This window comes from Lupinus angustifolius, unplaced genomic scaffold, assembly GCF_001865875.1.
Source record: "Lupinus angustifolius cultivar Tanjil unplaced genomic scaffold, LupAngTanjil_v1.0 Scaffold_11_89, whole genome shotgun sequence".
NCBI classification, from domain to species: Eukaryota; Viridiplantae; Streptophyta; class Magnoliopsida; order Fabales; family Fabaceae; genus Lupinus; species Lupinus angustifolius.
Genome location: NW_017718584.1, coordinates 23,079 through 35,801, shown reverse-complemented (window position 1 = coordinate 35,801; position 12,723 = coordinate 23,079). Strand labels below are relative to the sequence as shown.

At 34.3% G+C, this 12,723-nt stretch overlaps 1 protein-coding gene across 3 annotated transcripts; it reads left to right on the top strand.

Moving 5' to 3' along the window:
- Positions 1-4,246: 4,246 nt before the first annotated feature.
- LOC109337858 (mitogen-activated protein kinase 9-like) lies at positions 4,247-12,723 on the top strand. Of its 3 annotated transcripts, none has more exons than XM_019574932.1 (11): positions 4,247-4,251; positions 7,583-7,994; positions 8,067-8,194; positions 8,482-8,541; positions 9,594-9,743; positions 9,968-10,123; positions 10,250-10,387; positions 10,475-10,551; positions 11,402-11,503; positions 11,812-11,983; positions 12,321-12,723. In XM_019574932.1, exons 2-11 carry the CDS (start codon positions 7,832-7,834, stop codon positions 12,411-12,413), a joined length of 1,239 nt encoding a protein of 412 aa, XP_019430477.1. In that variant the 5' UTR covers positions 4,247-4,251; positions 7,583-7,831; the 3' UTR covers positions 12,414-12,723. The 3 variants fall into 3 exon arrangements, with proteins under 3 accessions (XP_019430477.1, XP_019430475.1, XP_019430476.1); XM_019574930.1 differs by lacking the exon at positions 4,247-4,251 and adding an exon at positions 6,504-6,901; XM_019574931.1 differs by lacking the exon at positions 4,247-4,251 and adding an exon at positions 6,505-6,901 and having other exon boundaries at positions 7,586-7,994.

Here is a 12,723-nt window from a genome sequence, read left to right as displayed (position 1 = left end):
AAGAATAAGGCATTATGCTCATTTCTTTCCTTTCTTCATCACTAGTTGGACATTGCATTATTGTTAACTTCAAATGTCCAGCAAGTGGAGCACTCACAGACTTTGCCATATCCATGTTGAATCTCTTGAGAACTTTCTCAATGTACTTCTCTTCTAATAGCCATAGCAACTTATGGGAACGATATCTAGTTATCCTTATTCCAAGGATATGCTTTGTAGGACCCAAGTCTTTCATTGCAAAAGACTTGCTTAAAAAATTCTTCAAACCATCAATCCTGGTTTTGTCATGCTCAATGATTAACATATCATCAACATATAAGATGAGGATAATAAAGTTTCCATCTTCATACCTTTTAATGAATACACAATGATTACCAGTTGTCTTCTTGAAACCGTATTTGGTCATGAAGGATTTAAACTTCTTGTATCACTACCTCAGGGCTTGCTTTAGACCATATAAACTCTTATTCAGACGACACACTAAGTATTCCTTGCCTGGTTCTTCATAACCTTCTAGTTGCTCCAAATAGATTTCAACTTCTAAGTCTAGGCTAGCTGCTAGACCCAATGTTACTCTTATGGAGGAATACTTCATCACTAGTGAGAATATCTCATCAAAATTAATTCATTTCTTATGATTTCATCATTTCACAACAATATGAGCTTTGTACCTTGGTCTCGGTCTTCCTTCTTCAACTTTAAGCCTATAAACCCATTGTTTTTCAAGGATTTTCTTCTTTTGGGCAACTCCACTAGATCATAAGCCTGGTTCTCATATAAAGAGTTCATCTCATCTTCCATGGCTTTAATCCACTATTATTTCTCTATTATCTCTATAGCTTCTGAGAAGTCTTGAGGTTCACCATTGTCTGATATAATCTTCTTCAGGATATTTTGAAGAAGGTATTTCGCCTCTTGTAGAGCACCTCATTTCAACTTGCATCTTATGCTCTACTAGCTCGGGTTCTTGATGCATTTGGGTGTCTACCACCACTTCATCATGATCTGACTCTTCATTAATCTAGTCAAGTTCCGTGTGAGCAGGATCTGCCTGTTTATCTATCTGTTCTATATCTATCCGATGATCACGATCTGTCTGTTGATGAATCTCTCCCCCTGAATCATTGTGAAATTTGGACTTGCACTAGTTTTTCTTAAGAACATCTTTGATCGTCTGATCCTCAAAGAACACCACATCTCTGCTTCTCACAATTTTCTTCTTTATCGGATCCTATAGTCTGCACCCAAATTCATCCTTTGGGACCCAATGTAAATGCACTCCTTGGTCTTAGCATCCAACTTTTTTCTCTCATATTTTGGGGTGTGAACAAAGGCTTTTCATTTGAATACTCTCAGGTGGTTGAAATATTCATTCTTCTTTTGCCATACTTCCTTTGGAATTTCTCCATTCAGGGGTCTTGAAGGTGTCAGATTTATAATGTCTACTGCAGTCTTCATTGCTTCACCCCAGAAAGACTTGGGGTGATTGACATCTTGCAACATGCATCTAATCTTCTCTTCAATTGTGTGGTTCATCCTTTCAACTACTCCATTCAACTAAGGAGTCTTTGGTGGTGTATTCTTCAATATGATACCATAAGCCTTGAAATAGGCCTAAAATGGACCACGATACTCTCCTCTAGTGTATGCTTTCAGACACTTCAACTTCTTCTCAGTCTCACGTTTTACTAGTGCATAAAACTCTTTGAATGCTGATAGTACTTGATATTTTCTTTTCAACAAGTACACTCATACTCTTCTCGAGTGATCATGTATGAATGTAACAAAGTAGTAGGCTCCTCCAAGAGATCTTTCAGATGGTGCACATACATTTGAATGCACCAATTCAAGTACTTCATATTTCCATGAGGGATTGTCTATTCTCTGAAAGTTGACTCTATGTTGTTTACCATAAAGACAATCAGTAGAAGAATCTAAAATTTGCCCTTTTATACTTGGAAGGTGCTCTTTGGCGAGCATCTGGAGTGTCTTCTCACTCATGTGCCCCAATCGCTTATGCTAAAGATCTTTGGAGTCGGTAGCAACATTGGCTTCTCTAGAACAAATTCCTCCTTGCATAATGTACAAAGATCATTCCTTTGAGCCGCTAGTAATGACTAGGTTGTCTTTTGCTAGTTTCCACTTTCCAACACCAAAGTGGCTTACAAAAGCAACATTATTCAACTTACCCGTTGAGATAAGATTGAGACGCATATCTGGGACATGTCACACTTCCTTTAGTATAATTTTTCTTCTTGTGTCTGTTAGCAACACAATATCACCAATTCTCGCAATCTTGCTTGTAACATGGTTTCCCATTTTCACAGTACCATAATCACCTTCTTGTAGTTTGAGAAGAAACCTTCATGTGGACTTACATGGAAAGATGCACCAGAACAATGATTCAAGAATAATCATCATATGCAACGTTTAGGTAATTGTCTTCTCCAATGAGGAGAACATCATCGTCTATAGCGACAATAATAGCATGTTATTGACATCATGGACATTTCTAGCTTTCTAGTATCTCTTTAGGAACCTGCATTCATATCTCTTATGTTCTTATTTACTACAATAATAACATGTTACTGACCTATGCGAGATTGAGAGCAACCTCTGAATTCCTCCTATGAGTTTCACTTCTTCCACGTCTCTCCACAATATTTGCTTCAGAATGGAAGGATGTACTCCATTATTTCTTTCTAGATTCTTCATTCAATAGACTGTCTGAAACAATATCTATTGAGACCTTCCCATCAGGGACTGAGTTACTGAGCATGACCACCAATGTATCCCAACTTTCAGGCAACGAACTCAGTAGTAAAAGTGCTTGCAGCTCATCATCTATCTTCATATCTATCTTTGTCAATTTATTGACAAGACGCCTTGAATGAATTCAAGTGCTCTACCATGCTCTGACTATCTCTACAGTCGAGTTTCACCAGCCTTCTAACAAGATATGCTTTATTTCTGGGAGTTTTCTTTTGAACCATAGATTCAAGTTTCTACCACAATTCATAAGCATTTGTGTATATGGACACATGCTTAAATAAACTCTATCAATATATTTCCGAATCAATGCAACAACTTTTCAGTTCGAAAGCTCCCAATCTATGTCACCCTTATCTTCTAGCTCGTCTTTGCAAGAAATAGGCTCATGCATATCCTTGCAATAGAAACGATCCTTCATCATGGGCTTGCAATAGGAATAGTTGCCAGTTATTATCTTGAACATATCTCCATTAAATGAGATATTAGCAGCTCCTTCTATCTTGGACTACACAAACTAAGCTCCCCGAATGAACCTGGGAGATCTGAACCGCTATTCAGAAATTCAGAATCAATTTTCCTCCTTTGTGTGATGCAAAATGGGCACTTGCGGAAGTGACAAGCGGATAAAGCAAATAGAAGAATAACACCAAAAGTTTTAACATGGAAAAACCTCGTCAATGTGAGAAGGAAACAACCACGGGACCTAGTCTAGAAAATATCTCCATTATAGAAAGTAGGATTACAATATTTGACTCTCTCTCTTACTAAGAGAATAACACTCAATCTCACCCAAAAATGATGAAAATACAAACTCTCTCTAATATCTTACTAGGAGTACAAATCTCACACTAAGTGGATATAAACTCTCTCACTTTCTCTTTATGTTGTTCTTTCTCACTTGTTTGTTCATCTCTTCCTCACAAGTCCCCTTTATATAGTGAAGGGGAGGAAGACTTCATCATAAAGACATAGTGAATGATTAATTATTGTCATACTTTTCAAGACACTTTGAAAAGTGCTACTCCAACTTTCTAAGTTAGACTTCAAAGTTCTCAAGAGTCAAAGAATAATTCTAAAACATTGAAATAGCTATCATTGAATGTACTCAATGATTCATATACCAAAATTCATTGGCATTGCTTCCAAATCAATTAGGAAGGATTCTTAACACTTATTATCATTTCCATTTAATTTTGAGTGGATTATTCTATTCTACATTTAGTCTCTAGGTTTTGCACTTTGGCCCCAAGTTTTCTCTATGCTCTACTTATTTCTATTTAATTTCTACCGTATTGAGCTAGAATTGAGAAATGATTTATTTTCTTTGCAGATTTAATAAAATAAACTTCACTCATTAGATAAATCATAAAACTAGGTAGTGTACATTTGTTTCCACTCATGTAACTATTATGCATTAAACCACTATATACTTAGTAATGTAACAATAGAAAAATCTATGGACAGATCAATATTAAAATAGTTTTCCAGAATGTATAAAGTGAAATAATAACTTTGCTTTACAAGTTGAAAATTAAAGGCGAAATTGCATTAACCTGAATCTCATAGTTTGCCTATATATATATATATATATAATCATCCAATCTAAACAAATTTGGGTATCTGGTGTGTAGTGAATCAACATTGAATAATGGTATTTTTAAGATACCAAATTACTAGATTTGAAATGTATAATGTTATTTCAACTTGCTTTATTGTCGAGATGCTGTAGTGCACTAGGAAATTTATATTTAACTTCAAAGAAGTGAACAATAGACTTCTATTAAATCAAACTGTCCTTGAAGAAAATGAATGAATACAAGTGATTGGTCGATGGAATTCAATGGACTTCCATATAGTGATCATCACATGTTTGATGTCCATGCAAAAATTATGTCTTTCATATTAGGTTTTTTTAATTGGGTATACATCTATTTGATCATATTAAGTAACCCACTATCTACAACATCACCTTATAAGTAAGGTAGAAGAAATAGGAGACTTTCCTTAAACAAACTGAACTTATATAAGATATAGGAGTTTGATCCTAATCTGTTAGTTTGTTTAAAAAAAAACTCAAAGCCTATGCTTGATCTATTTAAAAGTCTTATTTGATTTGGCTAATTTGCTTAAAGGTATGTTATATATAATCTTAAAATCATCGTGTCTACATTTAAATAAGTTAATAGGCATACTCCTAACTAAACTCTTCTAACCCTAACAATTAAATTATATTTTTGAATTTTTATATTAAATTTATATATATAATAATATTACTTATATTAAAATTGTATAATATGAACACTATTACATAATATAACTAATTAGTTCGACCTGTTAGACTTAATATATCTTTTTTTGGGTACTACCAAAGTTATCTCTTACCTTTTAGTAAAGAACTAATCCATTTCGAGGTGCGTGGTTTCCTTTCTAACAAATGTCGCTCCTAAGAATTGAATCATTGACATTTTAGTCATCTTAAAAATCTAGAGGAACCTTTACACCACTAAATCAATGCTTTATTGGTACTTAATATATCTTTTGGATGACCAAAAATCTGTCATGTTAAACTAAATATACTTTCAAAAAGTCTAAGCATGACCTATATAGAAAAAAGTCTAATTTAATCTATAGGTCACTAATAGGCCCATGGTATGGTAGAGAGCACAACCTATTTCCACCATTTCCAACCATTTTCTACTACTAATAAGTGAGTTCTACAACAAACAATGAGTTTCACCCTTTTTCTCATGATAACAACATCCTTTTCCAACACTATCATCCTTAAACTACTCAAAGTAGGCACAACCAGAACCTTGACCCTCCTTAATCCTTATGCAACAAACAATAAGCAGAACCCCTATGGTAATGGCTGCATCCCCAAAATCCCTTTGGCAGTGTAATATGTTCACAAAGGATGCTCTCCAATTCTTGGAAGTAAGATTATAATTAAAGAATCAGCGAATAAAGAAAGAGTATTGAAAATGAATTTGGGGTTGCCAAGAATTCGTAATTTTGGGAGAAGAACCATACTTATACTGGTCAAAACCAAAACACGTTAAAACCGGTCATACTATTTATTGTACCAACGTAAACTACTTTGTAACTTATAGTAACATTGAAGAATTTAGATAATTAAGTTATATGCTAAATTGCATATCTCAATAAACAACTAGTGGTATAAGACTCTACTAAACTTATGTCAAATATTTTATTTCTTAAGAAAATACGTGTTGAAATGAGATAGTCATACATCCGAAATAGATTAATTTTTTAATCAAAAAGACACATTTAGTTATATAAAAAATTTGATATGTGAGTTAGTTTAATCAAAGTAATTAACCGAAATAATGTTTTTTTCGTAGTAGCAAGGATAAGAAATTTATTTTCAAGTACACCACTGTTCTTCTTAACAACAATAAAAATAAATATCACTCACAGAATTTGAATATTTGATTATCCTAAAAATTTAATGGAACTTTATACCAAACCAATGTACATTGTTGTTATATAAAATAATGTTTGACATAAAGAAACTAAATTGGTAGTTTTAATTAACAGATGACCAAATCAAAACCCAAATAAAAAAATAAGGAACCAAAACAATATTTTTATAGCTTTGTCTAACCGAAGCAAGGATGAAGTTTTCTATTGTCCACATTCTTCGGGGTAACAGACCAAACAGGACACATTAAAATATGTAAAAGGAGAATAGAGAAACAAATCTAAGTCTAATAAACACACAACATAGGTAACTAAGAAAATGAAGAAGAGAGAGAAAGTAATGGAAGATTGAGGAATGGTTTAGCTTATATTGAAAAAAAAACGACGAAAGAGGAATTATTATTATTGTTATTGTTATTATATGGGTGGTGGAGGTACACTCGTTGATGGCATTCGTCGCTTCTTCAATCGTCGCAATTCAGCTCCTTCTCTTAACAACCTTGATCATCATGAACAAAACAACAATGATGTTGATGATGATGATAACAATAACGTTGTCTTTGTGAATGATTTAGACCCAAATGATCATCATCATTCTGAATTCGCTTCCTTCAATTTGAAGCTCCTTAAAGTCCCATCACACTCCCATTCCAAACAGAAAGTTTCTAATATGGATCATAAGAAAAAGGTTTTTTTTTAATTTGGTTTTGTTTTTGTTTCGTTTCCATTTTCATGTTTGATCTGATTATAAGTTATAGGTTATTGAATTGAGTAATGAGTGTTGCTCAATTTTCTTTTCTTTTTTTTTTAATTTATATTATTCTCACCTTTTGGTTTTTATCATTTTCCATATCTGGGGTATATCTTCTGTTGGGTAATGAGTGCTGCTCAAGTTTCATAATTTCGTTTATTTTATTCTTGTTTTGTTTGATTTTTGTGTTTGTTTGTCTTGTTTGGTTTCCATTCTTGTTTTGTTTAATTGATAAGCGTGTGGGTAGGATGGTGATCATAAACCAAATTAAGGAAAAGGACGAAAAAATATGAAGAAGTCAAACCAGATTAAGCAAATATGGCCAAAATTGTATTTGATTTCATTTGGTTGTTTCTTGCTGGTAATGTTAAGAAGTATCATTGAGCAATTACCAAGTTAAAGGCATAGTTAGCAAATGCGAAATAACGATGAAAATGCATGTGATCGTATGAAGAAGTGCTAGCTTTCATGATGTTGTTATTATATGTGAGTTCGCAAGTTTGTCTGCTATATGATGGTCCCATATGGTTTTTTGTTATGTTTTCTGATGCAGTAGGGTCGAATTAAGTCATAGTCTTCAAATCATTGTTACATGTTGTTTGTTACTTTTTCATAAAGCAGGGTGCACCGGAGGCAGAGTTTTTCACTGAGTATGGAGAGGCAAACCAGTACCAGATCCAGGAAATCATTGGAAAAGGAAGTTACGGCATTGTGGGTTCTTCCATTGACACTCAAACTGGAGAAAAAGTTGCGATTAAGAAAATTAATGATGTTTTTGAGCATGTATCGGATGCTACTAGGATCTTAAGAGAAATTAAACTCCTTCGGTTGCTCAAACATCCCGATATAGTAGAAATTAAGCATATAATGCTTCCTCCTTCAAGGAGAGAGTTCAAGGATGTCTATGTTGTGTTTGAGTTGATGGAATCTGACCTTCATCAAGTAATTAAGGCAAATGATGATCTTACTCCCGAGCACTACCAATTTTTCTTGTACCAACTTCTACGAGGCTTGAAATTTATACATACAGGTATCCGTATGACTGACTCCTTGGTTTGTACAGATAGTTTGATATTAAACTAAAATGATATTTTTCTTGCAGCGAATGTGTTTCACCGTGACCTGAAGCCAAAAAATATTCTTGCTAATGCTGATTGCAAACTGAAGATATGTGACTTTGGACTTGCTCGAGTTTCATTTAATGAAGCTCCGTCAGCTATATTCTGGACTGTAAGTGTTCTATTTGCCTATGCCATATGCGCAGGCAGGTTTCACTTGAAATCCCCAACATAATAGTCACACACTCACATATTCCCTTCCTTTTCCACGTGAGATGTCATTCCATGATTGTCCTTCCTTTTCTTCCTACTGTATACCATATCACCACAGCATGCATTGGAAATCTGTTGCTCTTATTAATTTAGTTCTTTATTTGAAGGAGGTCGCAATTAAATTAATTATTTATGCTACTATCCTTATAAACTTCTTGCTAACTCACTTTACCTACTCATGTTTAGGATTATGTTGCTACTCGGTGGTATCGTGCGCCTGAACTATGTGGATCTTTTTTCTCAAAAGTAAGCTTCTTTTCTTCTTTGTCCCTTGCATCCTCTTTTTTGTGTAGTTTGTATCCTGTACCTGTATTATGCCTATATTTGTTTTGCTCCAAATTCAATTATAATTATGTGATAAGTTCAATTCTCTCTTGTCATTCTTTTCAATTGTCATCACAAGTTTTTTGTTGATAAAATGTTCTGAATACAATCTTGATGTGCATATATACTTCATACATGGAAATGCTTCTGGAATTTAGAGATGATACACAATTTTCCTTGTTCTTACTCATGTAATGGATGAAGACAGCCATTTGTGTCGTAATAATCGCCATCACAAAAATCCCTGTCCTGTTCTTATTTTGATAGAAAAAGAAATTAAGAGAATGGTGGAAAGTACAACTAAGGAAGGACAAGATAAGATGCAAAGCAACAAGAGCTAAGATATGATGAGGACAAAAAAAGAACACAGGATTTACCATTCTTCCTGTATCTAAAGGGATTGTGATTTATGTTATTTTTAAGTTTCTTTTTAGGATGTATATATTCTATCAAATATCATTTGCTAAATGCTACATATATGCGGATATGCCATATCCCATTTTAGTTGCTTCTTCATTATCCTTTTGTGAAAGCCTTTTGTCATGAACCAGCTATCCCAAAATCTTAAGCTATTGTAGAAGGCAGTGCCTTTTATTATTTTTAGCACGGTCCCCCACGCAAGAGCCCTTTGGGCTTGAAATGTGGATAATGTACAGACCAATCTTTAACAATTGTTGAAATCTATCTTTTTTGGAAGAACGGGGGTAGCAAGGATCGAAGTCATCGAGCGCTAGAGCACCTGGTCATAGTCTCATAAACACTCTGATACTATGTCATAACTAAATTCTCCCAAAAACTTGAGTTATGGGGTGAAGGCAATGATTTTTATTGTATTTTGAACACCTTTTACGTACTAGAGCAGTTACCTCTTCAAATTCAATTCCCCCTGACCTGGGTTGTGTAGGATATAAGAAGTTGAATACACTTAAAGTATTCGTAATATCTGTGTAATTTTAAATGCTTGTCTTTTGCAGTATACCCCCGGAATTGATATTTGGAGCATTGGATGCATATTTGCAGAAATGCTAACTGGGAAGCCATTGTTTCCTGGGAAAAATGTGGTGCACCAATTGGACCTCATGACTGATTTGCTTGGTACTCCTCCTGAAGAATCCATATCGAGGGTTAGTTTATCCAAATATATTTTTCAGTTTTTAGCATTCGTAGGCAAGCTTGTGACATGCCATAATAAATAATGATCTTAATTCTAAACTTGCATTTTCCTGCTTTAAAATTCTTCCTGTCTTATATTTTGAAGATCTATCTTATGATTTTTTGTAATAATTCAGGCTTAATTTACTTCTTCTCCCTTGCCTTCTTGTAAATAATTTTTAAACTTAATTCACAGATTCGGAATGAGAAAGCTAGAAGGTATCTTAGTAGCATGAGGAAAAAACAACCAGTTCCATTATCCAAAAAGTTTCCTAATGCAGATCCTATGGCTCTTAATTTGCTGCAACGCTTAATTGCATTTGATCCTAAAGATCGTCCAACAGCTGAAGAGGTTGATCTTCATTTACCTAGATAATTTCCAAAGGGAAAATTCCATTGAATGTACTGAATGACACTTTTATATAATTGCAAAGCTTATCCTATGTTCCTTATTTGTTTGTTATGCTTGATATTGCAGGCATTATCTGATCCTTACTTCCATGGTTTGTCGAATGTGGATCGTGAACCATCTACTCAACCCATTTCAAAACTGGAGTTTGAGTTCGAGAAAAGGAAATTGACCAAAGATGATGTTAGGGAGTTGATTTATCGAGAGGTATGGCCGTAGTTTTGATGATTCTTGCTTCATTTTTTGCCTTCTGCGTGCCTCGCTAATAATCAGTTTTACATTTGATCTAAACAGATTTTAGAGTATCATCCCCAAATGCTCGAGGAGTATCTTCGTGGGGGAGATCTAACAACAAGCTTCATGTATCCGAGGTAGAGTTGCAACTCTGAGAACTCCAGTCTATTTGTTTCTTTATTTCCTTTGTATGTATATTTACTGTTGTGCTATTATATGTACCATGTATTAGTGTATTACTGTATTACCATATTTCTCAGTAGTAATGATAGAATACTAGAAGATAGTGCAATTCACCGATTCATTCTCACACTTCAGTGTTACGTAATGGCCCCTGTCTCTCTCAACACAGTATCACGACTCATGTAATGATCCTACATAGCTAAGATTGTATATTTGTTTCCATATGTTGTTTTATCTTTCTTTGTTCGTTTGTCCATCTCAAATCTAATGATCTGAGGAGGTTTCATATCATGAATCTTGTTGTATCTAGGTTAGAATGATCCAAGTCTCTCCCTAAACAGCCTATGCATTTGAAAGTTGACAGCTTGATGCATATATGAATGCAGATGCGCACGGTGGATGTATTTTTCCTGCCTCTAGCTAGGGTCTCTCATAAATGAAACATGATATCCACCTAGATATTTTATATGCTTTTGAGATAGTTATTTTATAACCATTGTCAGCATTCCTCGTATGCATTTAGTATCGCTGCACCAAGGTTCCTTTGGATCTTTTCTATCAAATTTCTGTAAATATCTAGAGATTCAATTAGCAAAACACTGGCATGCATGTTTCATTTGCCACACTACTAAAATTTCAATTTCATCTAAATATCAGTTTTTGTTGTGATTCTTGTGCAATATAAAGTCCCAATTCCTACTTTTCTGTGTTCTGAATGCCATCTAATAACCATGAAATATGGGTGCTTTAAAAATGTTGCATGCTTGAATTATCAGTCAGTAATTCTGTTATCTTGTTGCACAGTGGGGTTGATCGGTTCAAGCGACAGTTTGCACATCTTGAGGAGCATAATGCCAATGGTGAACGGAGCACTCCATTGCAGAGACAACATGTCTCCTTACCTAGGTAAGTTATGTTGAAGAATATGGGTTTCTTGGCAATGTCTAGGCTTCGATTATTGGTATTTTATAGATCAAGACTTGGTGAACCTGTTCAAATACCAGATTCTCTGACTTGCACACTGAGCAACAAACTTTCTGTCTTGTTCTTGTGGAGGCTTAATTTGTCTATTTTTACTACTATCATGGGTTTTAAATTTTAATCTAGATTATTATCTTCTCTTCATTAATGAGTCTGGCATTTATCCCTGCAAACTTGTCTCTGGCATGTTCGAAGACTCGTGCAATTACTATTTCAATTTCACTTTTTTTCAGAGAGCGAGTTGCTACCCCCAAGGAGGGAAATAATCAAAACAATGGATCAAATCTTCAGAGTCCTCCAGGGTCTGATGTGACTGATTCAGGAAACTCGGATCCACGTAACCTAGTGAAGAGTGCCAGCATTACTTCAAAATGTATAGGTCTTAAACAAAGTAAAGAATCAGAGGTATTTAACTCTCCTTTCAAGTGCATGCACTTGGACTATTTATGCTGAACTTGGGTTGAATAAAATGGAATGGTACTACTAGCTGGAGATTTTGACATCATTATAATATCCAAGAATTTGTTATGTTTTTGTGTGTTATACTATGTGAGAAACCTACAACTTAGGCTGTCACTTTTTCCTTCAAAGTTTTCATCTGTCTAGCTTATTTTGTTTCTATATAGCACACACAATAAACATCTGCATTCAAATGATGTGTTTATATTCAAAATTTCACTCTTTGAAACATTTAATATATTTCACTACTGATTATGTTGATGTTATTCTTTTTTTCCCATAGGAAGAGCCAATTACTGAGACCAGTAATGAGACAGTGGATGAGTTGATAGAAAAGGTTGCTGCCCTCAATGCTCATTTAAACCATGATTCATAATTTTGAAGCTTTAATTCAATGCTATGCCCATTTATGCAAAGACAGCATGAAAATGTGCATATTGCTGTGGCTTGGAAAGGCTGCATAGAAATCCTACATTTTTCATTTTTTACAACAGAATGTACCAGTAAAGGTTGAGTATAATGAACCGAACCAACTCGATATTCGTTCGAAACTTGATTTATTATTTAGCTTGATAAACTCGGTTAATGAAACAAACGAGTTAAATTCGAGCTAAAATCTGTTCACTTGTATTGAAAGTCATCACCTAACATACATTCTCAGTCAAGTTTTTGATTCTTTTCACTCA

Excerpts from the sequence above, each read along its gene's own strand:
- LOC109337858 (XM_019574930.1), top strand. The coding sequence starts at position 6,635 with ATGGGTGGTGGAGGTACACTCGTTGATGGCATTCGTCGCTTCTTCAAT. Across the intron at positions 8,542-9,593 it reads GTGGATCTTTTTTCTCAAAA|TATACCCCCGGAATTGATAT; the intron begins GTAAGCTTCTTT and ends TGTCTTTTGCAG. Across the intron at positions 9,744-9,967 it reads CTGAAGAATCCATATCGAGG|ATTCGGAATGAGAAAGCTAG; the intron begins GTTAGTTTATCC and ends CTTAATTCACAG.